This window comes from Falco peregrinus, chromosome 1 (genome assembly GCF_023634155.1).
Source record: "Falco peregrinus isolate bFalPer1 chromosome 1, bFalPer1.pri, whole genome shotgun sequence".
Taxonomy (NCBI): Eukaryota; Metazoa; Chordata; class Aves; order Falconiformes; family Falconidae; genus Falco; species Falco peregrinus.
In genome coordinates, this window is record NC_073721.1 from 124426016 (window position 1) to 124439969 (window position 13954).

The 13954-nt window shown below is 48.1% G+C and overlaps 1 protein-coding gene across 1 annotated transcript in view; it reads right to left on the reverse strand.

The window, feature by feature from the left end:
* Positions 1-13954, reverse strand: part of IGDCC3 (immunoglobulin superfamily DCC subclass member 3) — a 112271-nt gene that overhangs the window by 13140 nt on the left and 85177 nt on the right. Inside the window, exons 7-9 of the mRNA XM_055793760.1 lie at positions 12088-12253; positions 1112-1359; positions 577-741 (exon numbers count right to left, since the gene is read on the reverse strand). Coding sequence (XP_055649735.1) covers positions 577-741; positions 1112-1359; positions 12088-12253 — 579 coding nt within the window. The remainder of the gene's footprint in view (positions 1-576; positions 742-1111; positions 1360-12087; positions 12254-13954) is intronic.

Below are 13954 nucleotides of genomic sequence, written 5' to 3' on the forward strand. Positions count from 1 at the left end.
TACAGCACCCACTTTCTTACTGGGGAAGCTAACTGGTGGCCACATCTGGGAGGCCAAGTCAGAGGAAAAGCCTTGGAGATTGCTCTAACTGAAACGGAAGGCTGCTCCAAGGCAGGGATTTGTAGGTCAGGACAGCTCAGTGTGATTTTCCAGGGTAGAGCAGAAAAAAAACAAATTTAAAAAAGTGTGGCACGTATCAAGTAAGAGCTGTGAGTACCAGGGCTGCTGGAGGATGCTGAGATGCTGCTTGAGCAGGAAATCTGCATTTAGCAAGCAATTTAGGAAAAGCCCAGAGCAGCTGCAACGCATGAGACCAGGCAGACTTCCACTCACCCCCTGCTACAACATCAGCTGTGAGAGGCAATGCCGCATTTAAGTCAATCAGTCGACCCCCATGTAATGATACAAGTGAGTTTTACACAATATCCCAGAGCATGAGCAAGAGCAGGAACAAGGAGCATCAACACCACAAGCTGTGTGCCAAAGCGCTCTGGAGTGGGTATTGGGGTGACTCGTGCTGCTGCTACACACAGTGGGTTTCAGCATCTGACGGTCCAAGTGCAAAGTGTTCCTTACCTTCTCCCAGCGTGCTCACCACTGTGACTTCTGAGGCTTTGCTGGCACCCCGGGAGGTGTAAGCCTTTATATAAAAGCTGTAGCTGGTCGAGGGCTCTAAATCAGTCACTAGCTGCTGGAAGGTGCTCTTGCTAACAGTCTCCTGATACTCCATCTCTACAGGATCTGAAGTGCAAAGAAAGAGAGAACAGAGCGACGTTAGGCTTTGCAGAGACCAAAGAGACTAAACAGATGTTGCAAGTAGTAACTTTGGTCACTAAGGAGGATGAGTATCTACCCACATCCTTTTCTGCTTACATTTCTGTGTGCACCTAAGTGAGCAGCAAGATTTGACTATGCAGCTTAACCCTCCCCACCCTTTTGGTATTTACAGCAGCATTACTGCCTCATGTCTGTCTTTCAGAAACAGGGAGGTGATGGAGAACGCGGGTGAAAGCACTGTCTACTGCAGTGCAGACCTGGTTTACCTAGTGGGCCATGTTGCTAAAATATGGGAAGGCTGAGGATGCTCTGGGCAGTGGGTAGAGCACTGTACCTGCAGCTTTCCGAATGTGCAGCACGTAGCCGATGATCTCCTTGGTGTTCTGCAGAGGCTTTTTCCAAGACACCTGGATGGTGGTTGCAGAGACTGTCTCAGCCTTCACGCTCTGTGGAGGACCGGGCAGCCCATCTGCCCACAGGACTGTCAGGCGAGCGCTGGCTTGCGTGGAGCCGGCGCTGTTCTCAGCGATGCACTGGTAGATGGCTTCATCTGCCTGGTTGATCCCATAGATGGAGAGAGTGCTGCATGGGGACACGAGAGGGACAAGCATCTCACCAAGTGCTCTGTGGTGGGCATCCCTCCCTTCCAGCCATGCCATGCCCCCCCACATGTCTCTGTTTCCACAGAAAGTTTCCAGGAAGCTGTGGGCTGGTCCTTTTGGAGAAGGAAAAGCCCAGGAGGTGGATGCGTCATTCCCCAGATCCCATGACTGGGCAGAGTATCTCTGTCTCAGCTTGCAGAGACTGTGGTTCAAGTACAGGCAACTGGGGACACAGGGTGGGACGGGTAATGACAGGATCTGAAGCCCTGAATTCAGGAAGATCCCAGTCACACAACAGAGATAGCTCTGTGGCAAGTCCATCCATACACCCAAACCAGCTTTAACTGGCTTAGTTCCAGTACATGCCAGTGAGACCCATCAAGGCACTGCACACAGTTGCTAAGCCATGTCTAATCAAGCACAGCCAGAAAGCCCTCTGGTGATGCTCTAATTGCATTATAGCACATTAGAGCAGTCTTAGGGTAACACTGGGATTAGCCGACTTATCCAGCAGGGTTACAGCCTCAGCTCTTGCTTCTGCATTTTCAGAAACATGATCACCATGAGCCAAAAGCCAAAGCTTACAAGCAAGATGCAGGTTTTGTCTGCAAAACCTCTGAGCGCATTTTTGATGCTGGCACATCAAGGCTTGCTCAGCCAGGGCAGCAACCAGAATGGTTCTTCCAACCTGCTCTTGGGGGCCTCCACATCAGGCTTAGATGCTATTTTCAGCCTCCAAGTTAAAGACAGGCACTGGCTACCCTGGTGGAAAACATTCCCAAAGGAGGGGGGAAAGCCAGCCATGTACCAGCTTCCCAAACGGCTGCATTCTTGAGCACAGTGCCCATCTCCACACGACCTCCGGGAGGGGTGTGTAGTGGCTTGATGGGCACAGGGACAACCAGACTCCTTGTACATGTGGCCACATGAACTGAAGGCCCTTTGTGCACTGCATGACCCTCCAGCAACGGTTATGTACAACCAGAGCAAGTTTAGGGCCAGTCTAAGGGTTACAATGCCCAGTGTCTTTCAAACACCAGCAAATATTGACTCAGAAATAACTGTGTAACACCTTAGCTCTGTCTTGCCATTCAGCATGCAAAACAGCTTTTCCTTATAACATTTGTTCACAGACAGAGACCCATCCATGAAAGCTCTGCTCTCTCCAGGGCTTGCGCCCTCCCTCAGAACCAAGCCAGGAACAACACGATTCAATTTGTGACTATCCAGCAGACACAAGGCCACATAAATAAATAACCAATGTGTCTCCCTTCCAAGACATGGGGTGGGGAGTCTTACTACACTGTGCCCAGCTCCAAGTTGGAAATGGAAAGGCAGCCTTTGACATTAGAGATGTTTTTACCAGCCCTCAGGCAGCAGCTCAGGATATGATAAAATATGCTCACAACGCCCTTAGTGCTCGTAGGCTGTTCTCACAAACAGGGCACCTTCAGGAAAATTTCAGAAATGAAAGTCCAGTAGGGGCCCAGACTGGACCACCTAAACCTGGTGACAGCTTTGACACCACTGTAAATAGCAGCGTAATTGTATTTGTTACTGCAAATTGTGGGGATTGACTAGTCCTATAGATAGGCTACAGGATATACCCCCCCAGCACTGGATAAAACACAACTCATCACTGCCTCCGCTTCCATTTTACAGCATCACCTATATATGCCCCACTCTTGATTAACCCCTATTTGTGCATCTGTATCTCCAGTTCTTCCCAGTTCATTTGAACTGTGTTTTGCTTCTGGCTTGGCGTGAACGTTTGGGAGATCATGATGCCTTCAAGCTTCAGCATCATCTTGTTGGCTTACACCAAAGTTCACGCAAGCTTTTTGGTTGCTGTTTTTCTGTATGAAATTACCTGAACCTAACCAAATCCACATCCACTGCTTACTTCTAGGGAGAAATAAATTATTTTCTTCTCCTGTGGTGAATTCCAGGTGGACATGGGACTTGACTGCACATGAGTAAATCCCAAGCACCCCTGCTGATGTGAGGGGCATTTCACGGCTTTTGGGGAGCCATAATCAAAGCTGCCTTTTATGCAAATGAAAAATTGTACATGGAAAGTAGAAATGATAAATAACTTGCCATCACCTGCCTGTATGTCAGAACGAATGCTTCCTCTAATTGCAGCAAAATATTGGTCTTCCTATATTAAAATTTATTATTGCTGTTGATTTAACATTCATATTTCTGCCTTGCAAATTATCAGGGCCATGGTGAGTGAGCAAATGTTTAACAGTCATCTATTTATGTCCTGTGCCTTTGTTTCCTTGGAAACATTGTAAATGGAATATCAAATGTGATGGTTTCAGCTGATATGGTGATTTTAGAGAATCAGCCCTAAGCTCCTCTCATAGCCACGGGCTCAATGTATCTGATTAAATGGAAGGTGAAAGGCAGAGCAGGGAGGGGGGCACAAGGAGGAAGGACCCGATGTGTGGCTCAACTGTGTCAACAAGGGCTGATTCCTGTGAGGACAGATGGCAGAAGGCAGGATTACGCCATCTGAAAGCTGTACTTGCAGCTCTGCACAAAGCAGATGTGTGGAAGGAGCAGCAGTGCTTCCTTCTGCCCCATCAATGCAGGGATTATTTCCATGTGGCCACTGTGCATCTGGGCACCCAGGAGCAGCCAGGCCGGGCTGGCACACAAGTCGAGAGTGGCGTTAAGCTTCCCAAGCACAAAGCAGCCCAGCAACAATGAGGAGTATTTAGGCTCCACTGCCTCCAAGTGTATTTACTTGTTTTACATGGAGAGAAACATCTTTCTCCTGGGAGGACTGGGAGGTGAGCAAAGCTCCTCTTGTGCGACACAGATGACATGCTGGATGCCAGTGGTCCTGGAGCAGGACAGAACTTGGCTGCTGGGACCTGGAGCTGGGCAGTGTCTCAGCCTTCCCAGCTGCCTCTCTGCAGAGGCCCCAGGGTAGCTGGTAACACTGTCATGCACAGTTAAGTCAGAAGAAATAAATAAAATCAATTTCCTCAGAACGAACATGGCAGGTAGCTGGAAACTTGCTTCAGGTTTTGAAAAGTTCATTTTCATTGAGATTTACAAGGCTGTGTTTTGATGTACCGTGCAATAAGAGCCTTGGCCATCCATTTCCCAGGGACCGCATTACCTGGAATGATGCGCAGGCAACAGGGTCAATAACACAACTGGCTTTTTGGTTGTGCCTATAAACCTGCTAAAGGAGCAGAAACCAAGTGTGGAGAAGTTGACAGCAGAATGCCTGGCATCTAAACACCAGCTTCCTGAGAATAAGAGTTTTCTCTGTCTCCGTCAGTCCCTCTAACACCCACAGGCACAGCTCTAGAGGAGGCTGCTGAGCTCCCTGCAAGCCCCGGCGTGAGCACTGAAGCACACTGGTAGCTGTGACAGGAGGGCAGGAGCTGGCAGTGAGTAACATGAACTGCAGCATCATCCCAGTGGATACCTCTGCTGTGCATCCACTTTTGGCTTAACTACTGACAAATTCTTTCTGCTTTCACCCACCACATCACACCCTGGGATGCGGAGGATGCAGCATGGCAGGGGCAGTGCAGCTTTCCCAGGTTTTGCTGCTTTTTGCCTTTTTCTTTTTTTTTAAGGAAGCTCAAACAAAAGGAAAATATGTAGTTGCCCTGTGAAGAGGCACAGAGCGTCTCTGTGCATCAACCATCTGAAATATGCAGTGTCCTTTTATTTCTTCCCGTCAACAGGAAAAAAATCTGTCACTTTGGGACATCTGCTGTTGGAAAACTTTCCCGCGAGTGCCAGACTGGCAGCGCCGTGAGCACGTCAGACAAGGCGAGATGCCAGAAGGCTTTCTGCTGGTCACCAAAGCCGCTCAGCGAGCCGAGGGCTCCATCACATCTCTGCACAATGCCCTGACAGGCATTGATGGAAGTGGGGAGAGGAGCCACTGCAGATTCACACCCGGCTGAGCTGAAGCAAGAAGCCTCCGCTGCTCGAAAGCCATGGTATTCCCAAGCTGTCTTCCCAGTTCATAGGCAATCAGGATGACTGATCAGGCTCGGGTCAAGGGTCTGGGCCAGTGACCGGAGATCGGCTTTCCAAAGGCTCCTCTGAAAAAGTCTGAGAACTGAAGGAAGCCTCTTCATCGATTCAACAGCACAAAGAAGAGGGGCCCATCTGGAAGGATATCAGCATGCGCGCGCACACAGGCGCACAAAAGAGGGAGTGTGATGAAATTAATGCAGAGAGCAGGCTGTGGCTAGCGGGGAGAGCATTTTAAGTGCTGGCAGCTACAGAAAGCCACCAGCACTGCATTCAGATGCCCCGTCCCCATGCCCTGCTCTGCCTCCATTTGTTATGGGTCGTCTTGTGCCACGCTGTGTCAAATGAACCGCTCCTGGGCTGCTGGCAGGTGCTGTGCTGGAAAGGAGCATTTTTCCCTCCAGTGCTGGTTGTTGGCGGCTTTACAGAAATGCCCTGTATTTTGCAGGAGGTTGGCTCATGCAGGCTGAGAATAAGGTGCAAAGCTTGAAGAGTGATACTCACCAGCCCAGAGCGACAGTGCGTATCATCCCCAGCCCTCTATAAGTGTGTTCTTACACCTCCAAAAATTAAATATCACGCAGGGCTTCCTAGGTGACATTGCGTCGTGCTATGCAGGAGAAGGAACCCTTTCCATACAAACCGGTTTATATTTAACAGGTACTGAAGCCCACTGTCCAGGATCCCACCTTGATTCTGTGCTTACAGACCCAGGAGCGGTTTCTGGAGGGATGCTGCTGGTCCCAGCAGGGTGCACCATGCAGTAGGGAACCAGCTCATCCTCCCTGCTGGTGCCAGATGAAAGGGCTGGCAGACTCTCAGCCTGCAAAGCTGTTTAGAGATGTTGCTCCTTCTCATATCCCTGGGAGAGGACAGAGTCCGGCAGGACAGGGATTTGGCTGTACGGTGTGTTTTCTGCAAATGGGATGATGTAAACAGCATCACATTTGCTACAGGAGGCACAGCAGTGGCACCGTTTCATCCTGAAATGCTGATCCTTCTTTGCTGGCTTCATGACACCTGGGTTTGCACTGTCTTGACATGACATGTACTGAGCTCCTCTGGGAACTGGCCACTGCTCAGGCACCACACTGGGGACAAACGGTGGTTGGCTCAGCTCCACAATCCAACCGAACACCGAAGTCTGTAGCTGGGTCCCTTGGTTCAGCTCTGGTCCACATCAGAGGTGGTCTGAGTCTTCCCAGGTGAGGAAGGTGGAGCTGTGTCCTCCCATCCCTGCAGAGCTGGGAAGCGCACCCTGGCACAGGCAGGAGACGACAGCCAGAGCTGGCTGCTCCTTATTATATGATCTGGTGAACACTTCGGCTGCCACTCAATCTGTTTGCACGAGCCAGAAAGTGCAATCGCAGACTTAACTGAATCCTGTCCCAGGGACGAGAAGAAAAGTCTTTACATCTGCAGGACCACAGAGAAGCACAAAACATCTCAGGAAAAGCTGCTGGAAGGGAAGGCAGATGAAATAGATAGTCCTACGTATGTTGGTAGGTCTGCTAATGCAGATAGCTGGGAGAGCTATGTGCTGATCAATGGAAAGTCCCCCAAACCTTCTTCCCAACAAGCGGCATGGGTGTTGGAGAGGAAAAAGACCCAGCCTAATCCATGGGAGGCTGATTTTAGGCTGCCCCACAATGGGCTTAGTCCTGCCTTGAAGGCTCCTGTGTAAGGACCATTCTCTGCAGATGTATTTTGCTGTATGTAACAGCCTGAGAAAACACTTCAAACCCCAAACCGGTGATGCACTTCAAGAGCAGCTCAGTGGAGCAACAGAGAGAAAAACTACACAGGCAACTTGGTAGCATAATAATTGCAGCCACGTGAGAAGGAGAGACTGATGCCTGTTTCCATCAGCTGCTCTTGGGCTGCTGTAGATCTCTTTCATGGGATATGTCTGTGTGATCCCAGTACAGGATCCCTGCTTGGTGCAGGGAAGGCGGGATCACGCTGATGCTCCACTTCTTAGTGAGGTTTTTGGTGCTCATGCAGAGACTCTCCTTGCAAAGGCCATTTCCACGTGTCTTCCAAACAAAGTCAAACCCATAAATTATTCTTAAATCAGGAGCAGCTGGTTCACATCCCAGTCCTCCATGTACTTATTTGTCATGCTTCTGGGAACCGAAATATGATTTGCTCTATGGTACCCTTCCCATAATCACCAACAGTCTTCAAACTTACTGCATAAATTATCGGCAGGCTTGTCTGTTCTCCCTTAAGGTGTCCAAATCCCTACGAATTCAAAATTTTGGGTGTGTGCACCATGAAGGGAGGTACAAACCCATCTGCTTCTCTTTGCACTGAGCTAACGTGGGTTTTATAGAAAAAAACCACCTTGGGAATGACAGGCTCTAGTTTCCCTGGGTTTGGTACCAAAAGGGCTGTTTAGTCCCAAGTGCTTGGATGTTTGTGCTTGAATATCTCTCTCTGTATCTGCACTAGGATTAAGCAGCATGAAAAGTGCAAGAAAAACAAAGTTGTCTTGAAGTTTGTTTATTTATGGAGGAATATTCTTCCTGACAAACCTCGAACATTCACAGCCCTTGAAGTGAGTCATTCCCAGAGCACTAAAACAAGTGCAAACTAGTGAGGAAGAATTTTAAAAGGAGATAGTTCATAAGCAAAGGTCACTGAGGAGAGCAAATGCCACCTGAGGCCAGGTTCTAACGAAGACTTTTTCCCATGGAAAAAACAAAGTCCCTTAATTACCATTTTCTAAATAAAATCTTCTTGGAAAATCAATATTTAGAGCCTGCCTTCTCTGAAGATATTGGCCTTTGTTCCTCGCTATTACAGCAATATAAACCCCACAGTGTGATATACTTCTAGGCTGAAAATTACCCCCCTGAACCTGATTGGGTCAAAGGAAGAAAAGCAATAAACCTTTCAGAGCAGTAATTTGGGTACTATTTCATGCTTCCTTGTAAATTTTGAAGCAGTACCCTAGAAAGCAAGATTTTACACAAGCCCAGGATTACCTCAGTAACCGCCCCTTCCTCCTGCAGCGATACACTCATTTTCGGGCTGGGCTGGTGATGCTGAGTGGGAATTTTGCTGGAAATGCCCATTACACCTCTCATGCTCAATCCATATCATACCAGGAACAATATGGGCAAAATGGCATCTCTGATCAACAAGAGAGGGACAGACCCTGTGGCTGCTGGACACTGGAACAGGTTCACCAAAGTCAAAAAGGCTCCATCAGCCTCTCCATCTGACAGCACGGTTCAGTACAGCATCACCCTGACAGCTATCAGCTCCATCCCCAACCCATGGCAAGGCAGCCCCATCGTCAGCTCCTTCAGTGATTTTTATTCACAGCTTTTAATGGAAAACCCCACAATTCCCTACGCCTGAGCCTTCATGCATTTTTCATTAACAATTATCCGCTATCCCAGAACTGCTTTTGATTTTTGCTAATCATCGATTGGATATTTTGTTCCCACACAGCTGGCATTTTCAAAACATAACAACCACCTCTGGAGAGGGCACAGCAGAAGGCTGATCTTTAATTGCTAATGTGCCCAGAAACCGTCAACACATCAGGTGATGAGAATTCACATCTGAGGGACCACAAGGGAAGAGACGTTTATCGGTCACAGCCTGTGAGGCTTATTTTACTGTGCTGAAAGGCTGGAAGTTGCTTAGCAAGTGACTGATGTCATACCAGCAGCCATATCCAATCTGCAGTGAATCCAGTCCTGAAGCTGCTGTCCCATCTCTACGATGATGGACTCTGAAGTCCCCTGATCTGGAGGGTTTGCTCTCCTTGGCTTGGCAGATACTGCATACGAGAGACAGCGTGGGGTGACATAGATGCCAAAGGGCCCTTGACAACTTTGAGAAGCAATAGTTTGATGGACAGAACTTCCCATCACCTGTGGGTTTGTGCAGACACACTACTGCCCACCGGAGTGGTGCCTCAAGCTTGCAGGAGCAGAGCCGCACCTCAAACACACCATGTTCTGCAGGTCTGGACCTCACTTCTAGCTGTGTTTGTTTACCAGAATGAAGTTGCTCATAATGATGCATTTTGCAATCAATTAGCACATGATATGATTTGGGATGATTCACTCTTTTTTTCTAAAAATCCCTTTGGGGGCATTCAGACCTTTATTGCCATATTAAGCAGAGTTTTAATCCAAATGAATTTTCTAGGAAACCATGTAATCTAATTAAAAAGCTCATAGTGCAGTTTAGTAGCTTCATTACTAGTAGATTCAAGATCCATCTTTACACGGACAAATATTTTCCAAGTGCAATAGACTGATAAATCCAGGGCATAATCGCAAACTGATTCTGCCTGGAACTAAGTGGGTTACAGCACTTAGTCATGCCCATGAGAATGAAACAAAGGACAACTTGAAAAAGCTCAGAAAAACCCCCACCCGTTGATCTGTTTCTTCCAATTCGTGGAGCACCCAGCCCTGCTCTGCCAGCGAGGGCATTTTTCAGACTGACAGCTTTGGAAACCACAAGGCATGGCCACTTGCTTGAAGTTGGGGGTCAGAGTAGACCAAGACTACTGCGAAAAGAAGCCAAAAGTTCAACATTGTTGACTATGATGGCCTTAGGGCTCAGCTTTACAATCGTGTTACTATAGCTTGAGAAGATGCCACGTGTCAGCTGAGCCCCCATAACTGGCTGAGCTCCCTCAGCCAGTGCCAGATGCAATGTAATCTGATCATTTAGCTCACGGTGGAAAAAGACTGACGCTAAATTGCATTAAATGATTCCCATAAGAAAACGACTACAGCGATGTTCACCAAGTTGCGGTTCACATGCACGTGTAGCACACCTCAAGGCACAGGGACCTGGCAAGGAGACGTGACCATAACCAAAGACTTTCCTCAAACAGTGACAAGGAATGATTTCACAGGCAAGACATTTGGGCAAGAGGCAGAGCTGGATGCAGTATGAGGTTTATCATGGATTTAATGACTGCTTGTAAAGTCTTCGGTCACTTCTGACTCCACTTCGTGGTCAATAAAAGGGGATGCACTAATTTCCCTTCTCCCATTTCTGCTCTGTTCATACTGTAAGGGCAGACATTCCTCAGAAACCCATGCAATGAACTAGAAGACCAGGAGCCTGGACTGAGTGGCATCTGTATGAGCACACACAACGTTCCCTGAAGCTCTAATAACTTCCAGCTCAAAGAAAACTTCCACTGACTCCACGATTTTTTTACAATTCACATCTTATCCTTCTTGCAACACACATCCTTCCATCCTCCATATTGAAAAGCTTTAAAAAAGCCTCAAACATGAAAACAAAAAGACATATTATTACAGAAACTTAGAAAAATAAACCCACTCTTCTCCCCTGAGGAACAAGCCATGGTGCCTGCACAGCACTTCCCAACAGTCTAAACGGATGGTCTGGACCCTCCAGCAAGGCTGGGTAGTTGCATTCATGAGACACATTTGTTAATACAGACAGCAGCTGTATGACATCATAGAGCACAAATCTCTACCAATAACTGAGGTTTACAACACAGGCACTATTATTTTTCAGTATATTGTTCCATGCTATTTCCATAGAAACTATGTCATCAACTTGTAATTTTCACACTAAGTGCATCCCACCATATCATTTCCTCAGTGCAAACATTCCTATCCACATGAAAATGCAGTCATTTAGTACTCAGAGAAAACACTCTTCCCTGGTGAGATAAAAGGCTGAAGTTTAGTAGAAGTCAGCTTCCACGCAAATACTATTTCAAATGTATTTGCATTTGCACACCCAGGCAGGTCAATGTTCAGGGGTGAAAGCATGACTCCTCCACTGCGGAGTGAGTGTGGCCCCTGCCAGCCAAATGACAAAATTTGGTCCTTCCAGAAACACCCAGATGATGATCAGGACAAAAAAGAAACCTTTGCTGGGTTCCTGCATCATCAGTCAAAGTCTAATGGTGATGTCCTGGTACAATAAAGCAGTAAGTGCTAAAATGTAAGCCTACAAAGTGCAGCTAGTAGGACCAGAGCAGTGTTTTAGTATATCAAAGCCCAAGTTGAATCCACAGATCTGCTTCTGAACATCACTACCTTCACATTAGCTCTTTGCTAATGCAGAAAGAAAGCCAACATCTCTCCCACCCCTCCTTCCCACTGGAGTCCAGATAGTTCAAAACAGTGGCCTTTAATTCAGCCTCTCTCAAAAGCAGGGTCAGGGAGCACTTAATCGCTGCGAGGGATGTGTGACAGCAACCCACCTCAGCTGCTGAAGCCAAGCTGGCTCTAAAGCACTCCTTTTCAAGGCGTTCAGGCAGCATGCAGTCTCTCTGGATCACTCATACCCATCTTGGCTCTGAGCATGTCAGCCATTGCCCAGTACAACAGGGCTATGGCAAAAGCAGGGCTTGCACAACTCACCAGGACGTGCTGCACACCCCACTGCTCTCTGCCAGCCTTCACCGACTGGTCCAAAATTAACTACCATGCACACACCTGCCTCAAATACACTGTCCAACAAAAGCTGAAGCCTGCGTGAGCTAACTTGCTCTTTGCCCAAGAATTACACCTGCGGGGACAGCTATCCCTGGACCATCAGGCAGGCAATGTCAGTCCTCCATGTGTGGTAACTCCAGACTGATGCTGGGGACTGGCACAACCCAGCCGTGTGACCCACAGTACCCTCCACCCCGCACTGCAGCGCCAGTGGCCAGCCCACGAGGACTTACCTGTTGTTATTCTTCAGTTTAATGTGGTCGCTGGTCTCCAGGATCTGCCCATTCCTCAGCCAAGTGATCTGTGGTGGGGGTTCCCCTTGGGCCACACACGTGAAGATGGCAGTAGTCCCCACGGGCCTGGAAATGGACTGGGGATGCTGCACAAACTCTGCGGGGGCTGCAAGGAGGAAGAAGAAGGAGTGTAAGAAAAGTCATGATGATCCCCACTTTATCCTGGTACAAAGAGCAGCCCTGTAGCTTGGGCTTCAATAAGCCTCGTCTGTCTGGGAATATGGGATACTTAGCCAACCCACAGCACAGGCTGCAGGTAACTATGGTCTGGGTGGTGTGTCTAATCAACGCAATGTTGCAATTTAGTTGCCCATCCTGGCAGTCATGGCTTCATAGATGGCACCTGAAGGTCAGCTCAGTCTGGAGAGCTGAGGAGAGTCCTGCAGGGTTCAGGCAAAGAGCATCAAGGTCTAAGCCCCCTTACCTCTCCCCGTTCTCCCACTGAAAGCAGCCCCAATGCTGCAAAATAATCCATATCTGACAAAGGTTATTTAAAAATGCATTCTGCCTGTTAGGGGAACAGGCTGGAAGGTTGGCAGTCACGGGCCATTTGCACACACCTAAAATGGAAAGCGTGCGTAACCCTTCTTAGTGCGTGGCACCACGCAGGGCCATTACTTCAGCAGAAACAAGCCCTCTGCTATGGAGGCTTGCAAAAACCAGCACATATTGACAGTATGAAGAGCGGGGAGGAAGGAAGGCTGCCACTACATGTGGCAATTATAGTATTTGTGGTTGGGGAGATCTGCTGTTTCATCAATGGCAGAATGACAGCAATGCCCTGTCTTTGCCCAGAGGGCCCGTACAGCATTAGCAAACTGCTTGCAAATGGAAAGAAATGCATGGATGTGCACAGAGCAATCTGGCAGTTCTTTCCCCAGTAAGTATCAGATTTGCTGCAGACTCTCCCGGTAGCAATAGACTGGGGAGCCTTTTTTTACCCCAGATCTGCAGCCTGGGACCCTTGGGATCCTGCCAAGCTTGGCAGAGGACTCCACCATGTCTGTAACTGCTCCTCACCTTGTAACCAAGTGTTTTCACCTTTAACATTTTAAAATGGAAAGTGATTTCCCCCTTTCCAGCATCTCAGAATAGATTTAAAATCTTTTATCAGAATAAACCAGTCTATCAGCCTACAGAAAGCAGGGCTTGAAAGACACTGCCAAGTAGGTGAGTTTATTCAAGCAGTTATGCTTCAAAAGACAAAGTGATAAATATATTCCACATTGCTGTTGAAACCAAAAATCAGGTGGAACTGGCAGCAGCCACAATGAAGACAAATAGATAAGAGGCATGGGGTAATGAATTTAGTGACTAGCATCACATAATGGATGGCTAGTGTTTAATTTTTCCAACAAAAGCAAGATTATCCAGGGAGACACACTCAGTGCCACTTGCTGGCATTTTCCAAGCATGAAGTTGGTGGGCTCTGCCACCAGCAGAGGTGCAGGGATGGGAGAAGGGAGCAAACTGGTCCAGCAAAATGTGTTGAAGGGTGGCCAGGCTGCAGGCTGGAGCAGCTATGCAAGAGCCAAGCCCTGTGGTTCATGGCCAAAAAAACCCTTGTGGTTTGCTGCATCTTTATCACCATAAAGCTCTTCCCCAGCTGCGTGCACACAAGGGAAGAGTATTGCTACTGCTGCAACAAGGACAAACTGCAGCAAAAGGTGCCTGTGTGTAAGAGCAAAGGCAGGCATGTTGTAGGTCCTACAAGCAGAAATACACAGAAATTCATGGAAGAGCCCATCTACCTCAAAGAAGCCCCCTCTTTCATTTTTAATAATCAAAGGGAAGCGGAGCATGGCAG